This window comes from Aquarana catesbeiana, linkage group LG12 (assembly GCF_042186555.1).
Source record: "Aquarana catesbeiana isolate 2022-GZ linkage group LG12, ASM4218655v1, whole genome shotgun sequence".
Lineage (NCBI taxonomy): Eukaryota > Metazoa > Chordata > Amphibia > Anura > Ranidae > Aquarana > Aquarana catesbeiana.
In genome coordinates, this window is record NC_133335.1 from 135,746,528 (window position 1) to 135,762,509 (window position 15,982).

The 15,982-nt window shown below is 45.9% G+C and overlaps 1 protein-coding gene across 3 annotated transcripts in view; it reads right to left on the reverse strand.

Moving 5' to 3' along the window:
- Positions 1 to 15,982, reverse strand: part of PPP1R1B (protein phosphatase 1 regulatory inhibitor subunit 1B) — an 821,552-nt gene that overhangs the window by 110,572 nt on the left and 694,998 nt on the right. The window contains exon 4 of one of the 3 annotated variants that reach the window (XM_073608354.1): positions 15,255 to 15,303. The exons of the other annotated variants lie outside the window; for them this stretch is intronic. Within the exon in view, the coding sequence (XP_073464455.1) occupies positions 15,255 to 15,303 (49 nt within the window). The remainder of the gene's footprint in view (positions 1 to 15,254; positions 15,304 to 15,982) is intronic. 3 annotated transcript variants of the gene reach the window in all.

The following is a 15,982-nucleotide window of genomic DNA, read 5'->3' on the forward strand; positions in this document are numbered from 1 at the left end:
TAACACACCCGTCTTTTTGTCGAGTGGGACACCTGGGTAGGCTGTCTTAGTGGAAGGGCCACCAATGCCCCCCACCATGCGGACCCCATCTGTTCCACCCCTCAATTTTAATCAACCCCCACTGACACACAATTTTGTGTGTTGTTGGGGGGGCCTCTAGCATACGCAATTTTACCCCTTGATATTACTTTATGGCTAATTTTTAGCCCCGATGCAACCCTCCGAGACAGATGCCCAATAGGTCGGCCAGACACCCTTACCCTGGCTACCCGCCCTCTATCCACATGTTTTTACCCAATCATGTGGCATTGTCCTTGGCCCTCCTTATTTTATATGCATATCATGCAATTAGGTGTTATGGGTTCATGTCTCTGTGGGATTACTGCACCGGTATCTAGGGTATTACCATCCCTAGTTCACCTGAATAAAGTCTTTCAGTTTTTTCCAATTTTGTTTCTACCTTTATTATGCTTTATTAACCCTATATTGTTGTTTTCATAATTTGTTCCACTGAGACCTCTGCTTCCCCAGTCCTGGTCCTGGCTTCTAGCGCCGGCGCGGGCCCCTCCCCCTGTGTTCTCCCGCGGCGGCCTGGTGAGGTCCCTGGTGGAGGGATCGGCCTCCTACACGGGACCGCCCCCTCCTCTTGCACCGGCCTTGGCTGGGACGGTGTCCCCTTGGCCTTGCGGCCGGTGCGCATGCGTGCGCGCGCGATCTCTTCGCGCGCGCGCCGTGTGGAACCTCTGACCCTGTGACGTCATGCGCTGGCGTCCCATTGACGTACGGCGCAGCGTCGCAGGGTTGGGAGCTATTTATAGCGGGCTATGCCTGCTAGCCGGACGGTTCGGTCTGCTGCCCTTGGGTGCCTTTACCTCAACCAGCCTAGTACAAGTTTATGGTAAGTACCCACCCACCTTTCTACCTAAGTCCCATACCCCTGGGCACCAACATCATGTATCTCTAAACTACTGTATTTTACCTTGCAGCTGGCCTAGGCTTAGGTTTACATGCCTTGGTTTGTGTTTGCCCATCGCTTGCAGTCCTCATTATTACCCTCTTTTTTACCTTATTATGGAACCAGTCCCTGGCAGGGTGTCCCCTTTGGGAACCCTTCCATGCTTTGACTATTATCAGGTACTTTTTGCCCCCTATTCACCCATATGTTCACATTGTTGCATCCTCCCCCTTCTCACTCTCCCCTCCCCCCCTCTTACCTTCCATCCCACCCTCTGCCTTCCCTCCCCTTCTTTCCCCCCCCCTTTCCCTTTTTTTCCCCCTTTCTCTCCCCATCCCCCTCCACCCTTTCATCCCTTTCCCCCGCCTCCTCTCCTTTCCCCCCTCTTCCTCTTTCCTTCCCTTTCCCCTCCCCCCCCCCACTCCCTTCCAATCCCCCACTACCCTTCCTCCCCACTCCCCTATCCCCCTCTCCACCCCCACTCCCCTCCCTTTCCACGGCCCCATTTCCTCCCTTGTTTACCCTTCCACCCATATAACACCTTATGCCTCGGTTACCATTGCCTTTCCTATTTGGTTGGTCACCCTGTAATCTTTTATGCTTTATATAACACGCTTTCAACTATTGATATCCTCCACAATTTCACCCAACCCCCCTTGTCATCACCCCCTCTTTATACTCACCAATTGTTATATCACCTCCTTTTGTTTATGGCAACCTGGGTTACCTCAATTCCGATATACACTTACCCTTACTATCCTGTTATCTTGTTAGCTCCCCCAGGCTGCCGTGGGAGATCATTCGTTGGTGTTGGGGCCTTGCGCCTGGGGCCTGCTGGGACCTGGGTAAGCAGATTCGCTCTCTCCCCCCTCCCCCTCCCTTATTTTCATTACCTATTTGTATAATTTGATGCTGGAATAATAATTGTATGATAATGTATCTTTATAAATCTTGTATATTTTTAATTGTCAGGTTCAGACTGTTTAGTCAGAAAAACTTATCTCCAGATAACCTCCTGATGAAGCGGATTGTGTCCGCGAAACTAGTCGAGGAATATGATATCTGAGATTTTGTGCTGTACTGTATACTATCGAATCCATTGGTGATATGCCTGTACTTTTATTAAATGTTCTTGTATTACCATGTCCTGTCCGTTGCATCAATAAATGAACTATAATTTTTATTACTGCTGTTATTTGCTCTTATGGTTACCCTTAATTACTGTACCGTAATAGTCCAATATGCCCCATTTTTGGTCGCCTGACTGGGGATCAGGCTTCCAACCGCCTTTTTGATATTGATTTCTGGATGATGGTACATATGCACCTTTGCTACCTTTATATTTTACTTTAGAGAGGCCTTTGCCCTAATTGTATACATTGGGTGGATAACACACCCGTCTTTTTGTCGAGTGGGACACCTGGGTAGGCTGTCTTAGTGGAAGGGCCACCAATGCCCCCCACCATGCGGACCCCATCTGTTCCACCCCTCAATTTTAATCAACCCCCACTGACACACAATTTTGTGTGTTGTTGGGGGGGCCTCTAGCATACGCAATTTTACCCCTTGATATTACTTTATGGCTAATTTTTAGCCCCGATGCAACCCTCCGAGACAGATGCCCAATAGGTCGGCCAGACACCCTTACCCTGGCTACCCGCCCTCTATCCACATGTTTTTACCCAATCATGTGGCATTGTCCTTGGCCCTCCTTATCTTATATGCATATCATGCAATTAGGTGTTATGGGTTCATGTCTCTGTGGGATTACTGCACCGGTATCTAGGGTATTACCATCCCTAGTTCACCTGAATAAAGTCTTTCAGTTTTTTCCAATTTTGTTTCTACCTTTATTATGCTTTATTAACCCTATATTGTTGTTTTCATAATTTGTTCCACTGAGACCTCTGCTTCCCCAGTCCTGGTCCTGGCTTCTAGCGCCGGCGCGGGCCCCTCCCCCTGTGTTCTCCCGCGGCGGCCTGGTGAGGTCCCTGGTGGAGGGATCGGCCTCCTACACGGGACCGCCCCCTCCTCTTGCACCGGCCTTGGCTGGGACGGTGTCCCCTTGGCCTTGCGGCCGGTGCGCATGCGTGCGCGCGCGATCTCTTCGCGCGCGCGCCGTGTGGAACCTCTGACCCTGTGACGTCATGCGCTGGCGTCCCATTGACGTACGGCGCAGCGTCGCAGGGTTGGGAGCTATTTATAGCGGGCTATGCCTGCTAGCCGGACGGTTCGGTCTGCTGCCCTTGGGTGCCTTTACCTCAACCAGCCTAGTACAAGTTTATGGTAAGTACCCACCCACCTTTCTACCTAAGTCCCATACCCCTGGGCACCAACATCATGTATCTCTAAACTACTGTATTTTACCTTGCAGCTGGCCTAGGCTTAGGTTTACATGCCTTGGTTTGTGTTTGCCCATCGCTTGCAGTCCTCATTATTACCCTCTTTTTTACCTTATTATGGAACCAGTCCCTGGCAGGGTGTCCCCTTTGGGAACCCTTCCATGCTTTGACTATTATCAGGTACTTTTTGCCCCCTATTCACCCATATGTTCACATTGTTGCATCCTCCCCCTTCTCACTCTCCCCTCCCCCCCTCTTACCTTCCATCCCACCCTCTGCCTTCCCTCCCCTTCTTTCCCCCCCCCTTTCCCTTTTTTTCCCCCTTTCTCTCCCCATCCCCCTCCACCCTTTCATCCCTTTCCCCCGCCTCCTCTCCTTTCCCCCCTCTTCCTCTTTCCTTCCCTTTCCCCTTCCCCCCCCCCCACTCCCTTCCAATCCCCCACTACCCTTCCTCCCCACTCCCCTATCCCCCTCTCCACCCCCACTCCCCTCCCTTTCCACGGCCCCATTTCCTCCCTTGTTTACCCTTCCACCCATATAACACCTTATGCCTCGGTTACCATTGCCTTTCCTATTTGGTTGGTCACCCTGTAATCTTTTATGCTTTATATAACACGCTTTCAACTATTGATATCCTCCACAATTTCACCCAACCCCCCTTGTCATCACCCCCTCTTTATACTCACCAATTGTTATATCACCTCCTTTTGTTTATGGCAACCTGGGTTACCTCAATTCCGATATACACTTACCCTTACTATCCTGTTATCTTGTTAGCTCCCCCAGGCTGCCGTGGGAGATCATTCGTTGGTGTTGGGGCCTTGCGCCTGGGGCCTGCTGGGACCTGGGTAAGCAGATTCGCTCTCTCCCCCCTCCCCCTCCCTTATTTTCATTACCTATTTGTATAATTTGATGCTGGAATAATAATTGTATGATAATGTATCTTTATAAATCTTGTATATTTTTAATTGTCAGGTTCAGACTGTTTAGTCAGAAAAACTTATCTCCAGATAACCTCCTGATGAAGCGGATTGTGTCCGCGAAACTAGTCGAGGAATATGATATCTGAGATTTTGTGCTGTACTGTATACTATCGAATCCATTGGTGATATGCCTGTACTTTTATTAAATGTTCTTGTATTACCATGTCCTGTCCGTTGCATCAATAAATGAACTATAATTTTTATTACTGCTGTTATTTGCTCTTATGGTTACCCTTAATTACTGTACCGTAATAGTCCAATATGCCCCATTTTTGGTCGCCTGACTGGGGATCAGGCTTCCAACCATAGTTTAAAAAAAAAAGGTGCATGTATGCCCATCATAAGAAGTGGGTGGATGAAGGGTGGTATTCTAATGGTGGGCATACCCACCGATCAATCTCTTTTTTTTGTTCAGCCCACAGGCTGCATGAAAAAAAGTACATTACAATGTATGCCCAAAAAGGACCAGCAACGTACTGGTATGTTCCTGGACTTTGAGTGGTTATACCAGAATGATGCCTGCAGGTTTAGGTGTCATCTTGGTATCACTCTTTGCAGCCAGCAGTCAGCTTTCATGTAAAAGCAATCCTAGCAGCTAATTAGCCTCTAGACTGCTTTTATAAGCAGTGCGAGGGAACGTCCCCCCCCCCACCGTCTTCCATGGTTTTCTCGGGCTCTCCTGTCCCAACAGGGAACCCGGGAATGCAGCCAGTGATTCCATCAGCTGACCATAGAGCTGATCAGAGACCAGAATGGCTCCAATCATCTCTATGGCCTAAGAAACCAGAAGCTACGAGCTTTTCATGACTTAGGTTTCGCCAGATATAAACTGCTCCATTGGGAAATTGGCAAAGCATTTTATCACACCGATCTTGGTGTGGTCAGATGCTTTGAGGGCAAAGGAGAGATTTCAAAAAAGAGTACCTGTCACTACCTATTGCTATCATAGGGGACATTTACATTCCCTGAGATAACAATAAAAATGATAAAAAAAAATGAAATAAAAATATAAAAATATAATAAAAAAGCAAAATAAAAAATAAAAAAGCACCCGTCCCCCCCGTGCTCACACGCAAAGGCGAATGCAAGCGTCAGTCTGGTGTCATATGTAAACAGCAATTGCACGTGAGGTATCACCACAAAGGTCTGATCGAGGGCAGTCATTTTAGCAGTAGACCTCCTCTATAAATCTAAAATGGTAACCGGTAAAGGCTTTTAAAAATGTATGTAGTTTGTCGTTGCTGCACATTTGTGCACAACTCGGCATAAGATCATCTTTTTTATTTCATCAAACATTTGGGCAATATAGTGTGTTTTAGTGCACTAAAATTAAAAAAAGTGTATTTTTTCCAAAAAAATTGCGTTTGAAAAATCGCTGCACAAATACTGTGTGAAAAAAAAAATTGCAACACCCACCATTTTAATCTGTAGTGCCTTTTCTTTAAAAAAATATATAATGTTTGGGGGTTCAAAGTAATTTTCTTGCAAAAAAATAATATTTTGTGTAAACAAAAAGTGTCAGAAAGGGCTTTGTCTTCAAGTGGTTAGAAGAGTGGGTGATGTGTGACATAAGCTTCTAAATGCTGTGCATAAAATGCCAGGACAGTTCAACCCCCCCCACCCCAAATGACCCCTTTTTGGAAAGTAGACACCCCAAGCTATTTGCTGATAGGCATGTTAAGTCCATGGAATATTTTATATTTTGCCACAAGTTTCGGGAAAATTTCATTTTTTTTTTTTTTTTTACACAAAGTTGTCACTAAGGCCCCTTTCACACTGGGGCAGGGGCGGCGTCGGCGGTAAAGCGGCGCTATATTTAGCACCGCTTTACCGTCGTTTTAGCTATTCGGCCACTAGCAGGGTGGTTTTAACCCCAGGTATCGGGCGAAAAAGTATTAAAACCGCGCTATGCCAGCGGTATAGCCGCGCTGCCCCATTGATTTCAATGGGCAGGAGCGGTGAAGGATATATATACACCGCTCCTTCACCACTCCAAAGATGCTGCTAGTAGGACTTTTTTGAGCGTCCTGCCAGCGCACCGCTCCAGTGTGAAAGCCCTCGGGGCTTTCACATTGACGAGACTGCAGCGGCTCTTTCAGGGTGCTTTGCAGGTGCTATTTTTAGTGCTGTAGCGCCTGCAAAACACCCCAGTGTGAAAGGGGTCTAAATGATATATTGTTCAAACATGGCATGCCAACATTATATGTGGAATTACACCTCAAAATACATTCTGCTGCTTCTCCTGTGTACAGGGATACCACATGTGTGAGACTTTTTGGGAGCCTAGCCACGTACAGGACCCCAAAAACCAAGCACCGCCTTCAGGCTTTCTAAAGGCGTAAAATTGTGTTTTTACCCCTCATTACCTATCACAGTTACGGAGGCCATAAAATGTCGAGATAGCACAACACCCCCCCCAAATGACCCCATTTTGGAAAGTAGACACCCCAAGGTATTTGCTAAGAGGCATGGCGAGTATTTTGCCGATCTCATTTATTTTTGAAAATGAAGAAAGAAAAGAAAAACATTTTCTTTTTTCTTTTTTCAATTTCCAAAAAAAAAGCGAGATCTGCAAAATACTTACTTACTACTTACTAACTATGTATCTAACGTTGTGTAAAAAAAATAAAAAAACATTGTAATTTTGCCGAAACGTGTGGCAAAAAATAAAGTATTCCATGAACTCAACATGCATCTCAGCAAATAGCTTGAAGTGTCTTCTTTCCAAAATGGGGTCATTTGGGGTTTTTTTGTGCTATCTTGTCATTTCATGGCCTCCTAAACCGTGATAGCGAGGAAGTGAAATCACCATTTTACGCTCTTAGAAAGCCTGAAGGCGGTGATTGGTTTGAGGTTCTGTACACGACTAGGCTCCCAAAAAGTCTCACACATGAGGTATCCCCATACTCAGGAGAAGCATCAGAATGTATTTTGGGGTGTTATTCCACATATAACCATGGCATGTGTGAGCAATATATCATTTAGTGACAACTTTGTGCAAAAAAAAAAAAAAAAAAACCTTTCACTTTCCCGCAACTTGGTCCCCCCAAAAATCCATACCAGACCCTTATCCGAGCATGCAACCTGGCAGGCTGCAGGAAAAGAGGGGGGACGAGAGAGCACCCCCCTCCTGAACTGTACCAGGCCACATGCCCTCAACATTGGGAGAGTGCTTTGAAGTAGCCCCCCAAAGCACCTTGTCCCCATGTTGATCCTCATCCCCACAACCCTTGCCCGGTGGTTGTGGGGGTCTGCGGGCGGGGGGCTTATCGGAATCTGGAAGGCCCCTTTAACAAGGGGACCCCCAGATCCCGGCCCCCCCTGTGTGAATTGATAATGGAGTACAAATGTACCCCTACCATTTCACAAAAAAGTGTGTCAAAGGGGGGCGGGGTCACCGGGTACGTAAACGGGTGACCCCGTCCCCCTCTGACAAAATGGGGAAAGCCACAGGGAAGTTCCCCCTGTGTCAGAGGAGGGCGGGGTCACCGGGTGGCCCTGCCCTCCGTTATATAAGAAATGTCAGAAGAACCGAAGCGTCACACGGCGGAAGATTCCCACTGAGGCGGATCATGCGGACGGAGTGGAGAAGAGGCCTGGAGGAAGATGCGGGACGAGAAGAGCGGAGGAAGAAGAAGATGGAGAAGAAGAACACCGAAGGAAGACCAGAAGAAAGAAGATGAAAGAAGAAGAAATTAATAAAGGACTTGTCAAAAACCGTCTCTTGTGTTTTTTAACATTTTTGACGCTTTTTTTGTGAAATGGTAGGGGTACATTTGTACCCCATTACCAATTCACACAGGGGGGGATCTGGGGGTCCCCTTGTTAAAGGGGGCTTCCAGATTCCAATAAGCTCCCCGCCCGCAGACCCCCACAACCATCGGGCAAGGTTGTGGGGATGAGGCCCTTCTCCCCATCAACATGGGGTCAAGGTGCTTTGGGGGGCTACCTCAAAGCACCCTCCCAATGTTGAGGGCATGTGGCCTAGTACGGTTCAGGAGGGGGGGCGCTCTCTCGTCCCCCCCTCTTTTCCTGGGGCCTGCCAGGTTGCGTGCTTGGATAAGGGTCTGGTATGGATTTTTGGAGGGACCCCATGCCATTTTTTATTTTAATTTTGGCGCGGGGTTCCCCTTAAAATCCACACCAGACCTGTAGGGCCTGGTATGGAATTTAGGGGGACCCCCATGCCATTTTTTAAAAAATTTTGGCGTGGGGTTCCCCTTAATATCCATACCAGACCTGAAGGGCCTGGTATGGAATTTAGGGGGACCCCCACACATTTTTTTTTTCTATTTTGGGTCAGGGTTCCCCTTTGGGGAAATCCAATGCCGTTTTTATCAATGAACTTTTATGTGTATTGTCGGACCAACAATTCATTAATAGCCCCGAGTAATAGTTTTAAATGACTTTTTTCCTTTGAAATGTCATTTTGCTGTCAGACTGTTCTAAACACGGGAAACATGCGCCTCTTTACAGGCATACTATAAACACCCCCAGGTACGAAATTTAAAGGAATATTACACTTTTATTGTTTCACTTTAAGTATTATTAAAATCACTGCTCCCGAAAAAAATGCAGTTTTTAAAACTTCTTTTTGCATTGATACATGTCCCCTGGGGCAGGACCCAGGTCCCCAAACACTTTTTATGACAATAATTTGCATATAAGCCTTTAAAATGAGCACTTTTGATTATTCATGTTCGTGTCCCATAGACTTTAACGGTGTTCGAACAAATTTTTTGCCTTTTCACAAGTTCTGCTGTGAACCGAAACTGGGGGTGTTTGGCTCATCCCTAGTGTCTGTCTTTATGTGAGAAGTGATCTCAAAGCGAGTGTGAAAGAGGACCTAGGCTGATGAAGAGTGTGATGAAGCTGAAGCATTATGGGTGGAATTGCACATGAATGTGTGTACTACAAATGTTATCATCAGAGTTTGTTATAGACCTCCCAGTGTTAATGAGGAGGTGGAGACTCAGCTCCTTGCACAGATAGAAAGGGCTGCAACAGTGATAATAATGGGGGATTTGAAATACCCAGAGAGCTGGAGTAATGGCACCTAGACCAGTTGGCTTACGCCCATGGATCCCTAAGGTATTGAACCCTGTCATTTCAAAGCCATCGTTTCAAATTTTTAGGGACTTTTCAATTACTGGAATAGTACCACTCGATTGGCGTAAGGCCAAAGTAGTGCCTATATTCAAAAAGAGACCAAAGTCTTTACCAAGTAACTATAGACCTGTTAGTTACATAGTAGGTAATGTTCAATAAAGACAATCGTCCACCCAGTTCAACCTGTGTAGGTGTATGTGTGTCAGTGTCGATAATCATTTCCCATATCCCTGTATGTTGTGTTCTTTAAGATGCATGTCCAAGACCACCTACGCAGCTTAAGGTTAAACCGCCTCTCCAATCTCATTGTGTGGCCCGTTGTCCTCTTACACTCCCTGAGACTGAGTAGTTTTTTCCTACGCTGGGATCACCATTGGGGTATTTGTAAATCGCTATCTTGTGGTTTTTCACCTTAATGCATTCTATGCATTAAGGTGAAAAACCTGCACTCATGCTGCAACCCCCCAGACCCCCCCGTTTTATTTACCTGAGCCCTGTCTCTCGCCCAGGGGACAAGCACACCAGCTATGGCTGGTGTCTCTTGTCTTGATTGGATAGATTGATAGCAGCGCAGCCATAGGCTCCCGCTGCTGTCAATCAAATCCAATGAAGCGGGGGCGGGGCCAAGTCCTGCTTTCTATGTCAATGGAAGCAGGACATGGGAGCGCGCCCGCACGGGTGTCCCGAATGAGAGCACGTTTACGATGCAGCACTCGATAAAAGGAGGAGCCACCAGCGACGCTGAGGGACCCCAGAAGAGGAGGATTGGGGCCACTCTGTGCAAAACCAACTGCACAGTGGAGGTAAGCATGACATGTTTGTTATTTAAAAAAAAAAAACACGAGGGTTTAGTAACCTTTTAATTTTGTTTCCCTTCTCTGGACTCTCTCCAGCTCCTGCACATCACTTCTGAGGACAGGTGACCAGAACTGGACGGAATACTCCAGATGTGGTTTGACCAGAGTTTTATAAAGTCGTAGGATTATAGTTTTATATCTGGAGTATACCCCCTTTTTATGCATGCTAATATTCTGCCAACTTTGGTAGCTTTCTCCATCTTTGATTCCCCCAGAGGTTCACCCCCTAGTGAGTAGTTTGCGTTTATGTTTTTGGCCTACAGGTACATTACTTTACATTTCTCCACTATAAACCTCATTTGCTATGTACTTTAGTTGCCCACCCCTTTAACATTTGGGTACCCCACTTACCACTCCAGAGTAGTCTGAGTACCCCCCTTTATGACCCCCCTTTGGAAATAACTGGCCCCGTAATCAGTTTTCCATCCAAGAACAAACTATGGTCCATGCCTACATATCTCAGTTTGTAGATTAAGCATTTTTGGGGAACTGTATCGAATGCTTTTGCAAAATCCAGATACACCACATCCACAGGCCACCCTCTATCACTCCGTGTCACCCTCAGCAAACTGCATTACTCTCAGCACTCTGCATCACTCTCAGCACCCTAAGTCACTCTCAGTACCCTGAATGACTATATTACCCCAGGTACTAAAGGTACTCCCAGGTACTAAGGGTACTTCCTGGTATTCTCAGTACTCCCCGTGACTCCAGTTACTTTCAATAATCCAAGTACTCTCAGTACTCCCAGTCACTCCAAGTACTCATGGCTACTCCAGGTACTCTCACTACTCCCAGGTACTAAAGGTACTCCCAGTTACTCCGGGTACCAAAAGGTACTCCCAGTTACTCTGGGTACCAATGGTAGTCCATTACTCCAGGTACTCCCAGTTACTAAAGGCTCTCCCAGTTACTCTCAGTGCTCCACACACTAATCTCAGCCCCTTTCCCAAAAAACAAAACAACCTCGTTACACACAGCTAATGTGTGTGTTTCTTCTACAGCTGCTCCGCTCCTCCTGTTCAGCCGCCACTGTATGGCTTGTCAGCTCCTGCAGCCTCACTCTGTCAGCCTGACACTTTTCCCGGTCCAACAATCGCACCCCCGGGGCCCCCACCACCTCACCCAATCAGCCATCACACTCACAGTCTCCCGGAACCCGCTGCCTCTCCCGGTCAGGTCAGTGGGTCTCACTTCCTGGTCCTGGTCACTCTCTTCAGTGTTCACCCTTCCCTCTCACACGCCATGGGGGTCATTTACGAAAGGCAAATCCACTTTGCACTTCAAGTGCATTGCAAATGTACTTGGAAGTGTAGTCGCTGTAAATCTGAGGGGAAGATCTAAAATGAGGGGAAGCTCTGCTGATTTTATCATCAACAGCTAAAATGCTGTTTTTTATTTTCCTTGCATGTCCCCCTTAGATCTACAGTGACTGCACTTCCTAGTGCACTTGCAGTGCACTTGTAGTGCAAAGTAGATTTGCCTTTAGTAAATAACCCCCCATGTGTCTCTCTCCCGCCTGTATGCAGCTCACACAGCGTGTCTCTCTCCGCCTGTGTGCAGTTCACATCACGTGTCTCTCTCTTCTGCCTGTGTACAGTTGTTCTATAGTTGGGAAGATACTGGAGAGTTTAATAAAAGATTACATAGATAAGTTCTTGCTGGAAAAAAGTATTTTAAGCAACAGACAACATGGATTCATGAAAGACAGAAGTTGTTCAGACAAATCTGATTTCAAATCTTGGACAGAAGGGTGGCGATGGACATGGTATACTTGGATTTAGCAAAAGCATTTGGCACAGTTCCCCACACATGGCTAATGTTTAAGGTTAATGCCGCGTACACACGGTCGGACTTTTCGTCTACAAAAGTCCAACGGACGCCGACGGACTAAAGCTGGCTGGTAATCCGATCGTGTGTGGGCTTCTCCGGACTTTCAGCAGACTTTTTCAGCCTCAAATCCGACGGACTTTAGATTTGAAACATGCTTCAAATCTTTACGTCGTAACTACGACGGACCCCGAAATCCGCTCGTCTGTGTGCTAGTCCGACGGACAAAAACCCATGCTAGGGCAGCTATTGGCTACTGGCTATGAACTTCCTTATTTTAGTCCGGTGTACGTCATCACGTACGAATCCGTCGGACTTTTGTGTGGTCGTGTGTAGGCAAGTCCGTTCGTTAGAAAGTCTGCTGCAAGTCCGCCGAAAGTCCGCCGGAAGTCTGTCGGACAGGCTGTCGGACTTTTGTAGACGAAAAGTCCGACCGTGTGTACGCGGCATAAGTCTACAGGTCTGGAAAAATCTGTTTGTAAATGGATAGAAAACTGGCTAAAAGACCGTATTCAGAGAGTAGTGGTTAATGATTCATACTTTGAATAGTCTAAGGTTATAAGTGGTGTACCCCAAGGTTCAGTGTTAAGACCCTTACTTTTTAACCACTTGCTTACTGGACACTTGTACCCCCATCGTGCCCAGGCCAATTTTCAGCTTTCAGCCCTTTCGCAATTTGAATGACAATTGCACTGCCACACAACACTGTACCCAAATGAAATATTTATCATTTTTTTTCACACAAATAGAGCTTTCTTTTGGTGGTATTTATAATCACCACTAGGTTAACAAAAAAAAGGCCAAAAATTTTGAGAAAAAAAAAACCCAGCACTGGAAGCCCGCACTATAGCTGTCTTTCAGCTATCGCGCGGTGGGAAAGTGGTTAATATATTTATACATGATATAGGGTCTGGGATTAAAAGCGCCATTTCAGTCTTTGCAGATGACGCCAAGCTATGCAGTGGAATAACGTCTTTACAGGATGTCTCCAACTTACAAGCTGACCTCAATGCTCTGTTTAATTGGGCAACTATGTGGCAAATGAGGTTTAATGTTAATAAATGTAAAGTGATGCACTTTGGGGCTAAGAATATGCATGCATCATACATACTAGGAGGAGTACAACTGGGGAGTCAATGGTGGAGAAGGATCTGGGTGTTTTGGTAGACCATAATCTTAATAATAGCATACAATGCCAGATTGAGGTTTCCAAAACGAGCAAAGTCAGTTCTTGGATTAAGAGAGGTATAGACTCCAGAGAGAAAGATATAATTTTGTCCCTGTACAAATTACTAGTAGGACCTCTTCTGGAATATGCAGTTCAGTTTTGGGCAAATATATTTGGACAGTTTTCCTTCTCTCCCCCTCTTCTGCTCTTTATATTCTCATTTCTTAGTCTCAACCACTGTTAGTCCCCTTCACTACCTTCCAGTTGTTTTTACCCCTATTCTCTTCCACTTTCTTTCCCTAGGATCAATTTATATTTGGGCAAGTACAACAGAGACAGTGACAATACCAGAAGAATTTGTCAGGTCATTGGGTCTATTCTCGCTTCTTCTGTATGTTGCATTGTAGTATCATGGATATTGCTTATTGCGACGGCTCTGGTGATGTTTTGTTTATCCACCATACTCTCTTGCTCAGTAGCCCTCTTGACCTAAGTTGTAATTGGTTTTTGTATCCTTGGTACTGATAAAAAAAAAAAAAAAAAAAAAACACACAACAACACTTATGCCGCGTACACACGATCGGAAAATGCCGCCAGCAAAACTCAGATGAGAACTTTTGGTCGGAAAATGCGACCGTGTGTATGCTCCATCGGACTTTTGCTGGCAGAATGAGTAGGTTCTCAATTTTTTGGTCGGAAAAGTTTCCTAGCCGAAAATGCAGTCGTCTGTAAGCAATTCCAACGTGCCAAAAATGATGCATGCTTAGAATCAACTAAGAGATGGAAGCGCTCGGTCTGGTAAAACTAGCATTCCTAATGGAGCTAGCACATCGTCACGCTGTAAATTTATGGATCTTTTAATTCAGCGCATTCTTTTGTTCTTTATAATGCTAGAAGAATTAAGTTGTTTTGCTGCTGATATTCACACAGAGTTCTCACAAACGTATTTCTTTATTATTTCTCGTGATCTCCTAAAATGATCTTTTTTGTTTTTAAAGCCAGATCTCCATAATAATGTTTAGAATTATTTTTTATAGTCATCTTTTTTTAATGTATTTTTTAATCAAGAACTCCTTTTTTTGGATTATTTTTAAATTATTTTCTAGTGATCTCCATAATGTATTTATTTTTTGGTGTGTCAAGTTTCTACAACAACATTATTATCTTGTATTTTTATAAATCTCAAAGAGGTTGGTGTTGGTGTCCCTTGTTAATTTGACATTGTATTTTGGAAATGTACCTGCCTACTCACAAACAAACTGTCCTATTTGAAGAAAAACACATAGGCAAGTATTTTCATATAAAAACATGTATTCTGGCTCACAAAATAAAGAGGAAGGCAACGCTGGAGAAACTGCTTGAATTTGCGAAGACTTTGGCCCCCAGGGCACACATCAACTCTTTGTAAATTAAAATTGGTAGCCTGAGAAGTCCATATAATGGGGAGCACAATCTGGTCCAGGACTCCCAGAGATCACGAACAGCAGCAAATGACATATATGTCCCCAGGCTGTGGTACTACAACAGGCTGCGTCTTCTGTCAGACCAGACTGAACCCAGGCTATCACTTTCTTGTCTTCCTTGCAGCCTTCCCTCCACAATTCCCTGCAGCCTTCCTTGGAGGCTGTGGCTCTGGAGGTGGACTTGTGGCAGGAGGAGGGGGAGGATGGGCGAGCACACATAAGTGTACGCCATCGGTCATTTGGCCCCTCAACCCCTTGTGAATGGCCTCAACAAAAAGTTTTTCACAGTTGTGGCATTGGCCCCCCTCCATTTGCAGCAATTTGGAAGCTATATAATAGCCATAGGCCTCTTCAGCATTGGGGGGGGATTCAGGGCCGCATTAGCCTCCTTAATGAGGTCCAGTGCTGCCTCCTCCACGTTACTCCCCTTCCTGGCCCTTTTTGTTGGAAGAGGGAGGGGAGGCACCTGGGATTGGCTGAGGCTCCTACTGGGCCCGGCCACCTCCTGGCTGACACTAACCCCCGCCTCCTCCTGGCTGACACTTACCCTCCTCCTGTGTGGCACATTCCAGAGCCTCATCCTGGTTGAGGTCTTCCTGTGTATGAAAAAGGGACATAGTTTTAGTTTTTGGTTCATCAATACCACACAATTTTCAGCTCATGGCTGTTGTAAATTGAATGTTAACAAATAGAAAATTCTATTATTCTGAGCCCAGCATTTTTCATTCTTGTCCCAATCATGTTTGGCCCCTACTGTCTATTGATACGTAAAACACTTTTTGTTCAATCATTCATTTGTTATCAATAATAACATCTAGTTAACAACAATAAAAAGTATAAAAACACTATACCTGACTCCAGCTGGGCTCCTCCACTTCTTCCAGGATGGAAGGCCCAGGTTGGTCCTTGGAAGCCTCAGCTAGGGTTGAGGGAAGGGTTGAGGGAAGGGTGGATGGAAGGCTGGATGGAAGTGTGGAAAGTGATTCCCTGACTTCCATCTGGTCTTCCAGAAACCGCATCCTGGTGTAGTACCACAGACTAGGTACATACACATCCTCTGCTGCTGCTCCTGACCTCATGGAAGCCTGGATCTTATTAAGTCCCTTCCTATACATGCTTCTCAAGCTACCAATTTTCCTCTCCACAAAATCAATGTCTGCGTCGGGGACCTGCGTCTTCACAAATTGCGGCAGTTTCTCCAGCGATGCCTTCCTTGCTGTTTTTTTTGCGATAAGGGTTTTTTTACCTCCCACAAATTACGCATACCTGTATTTG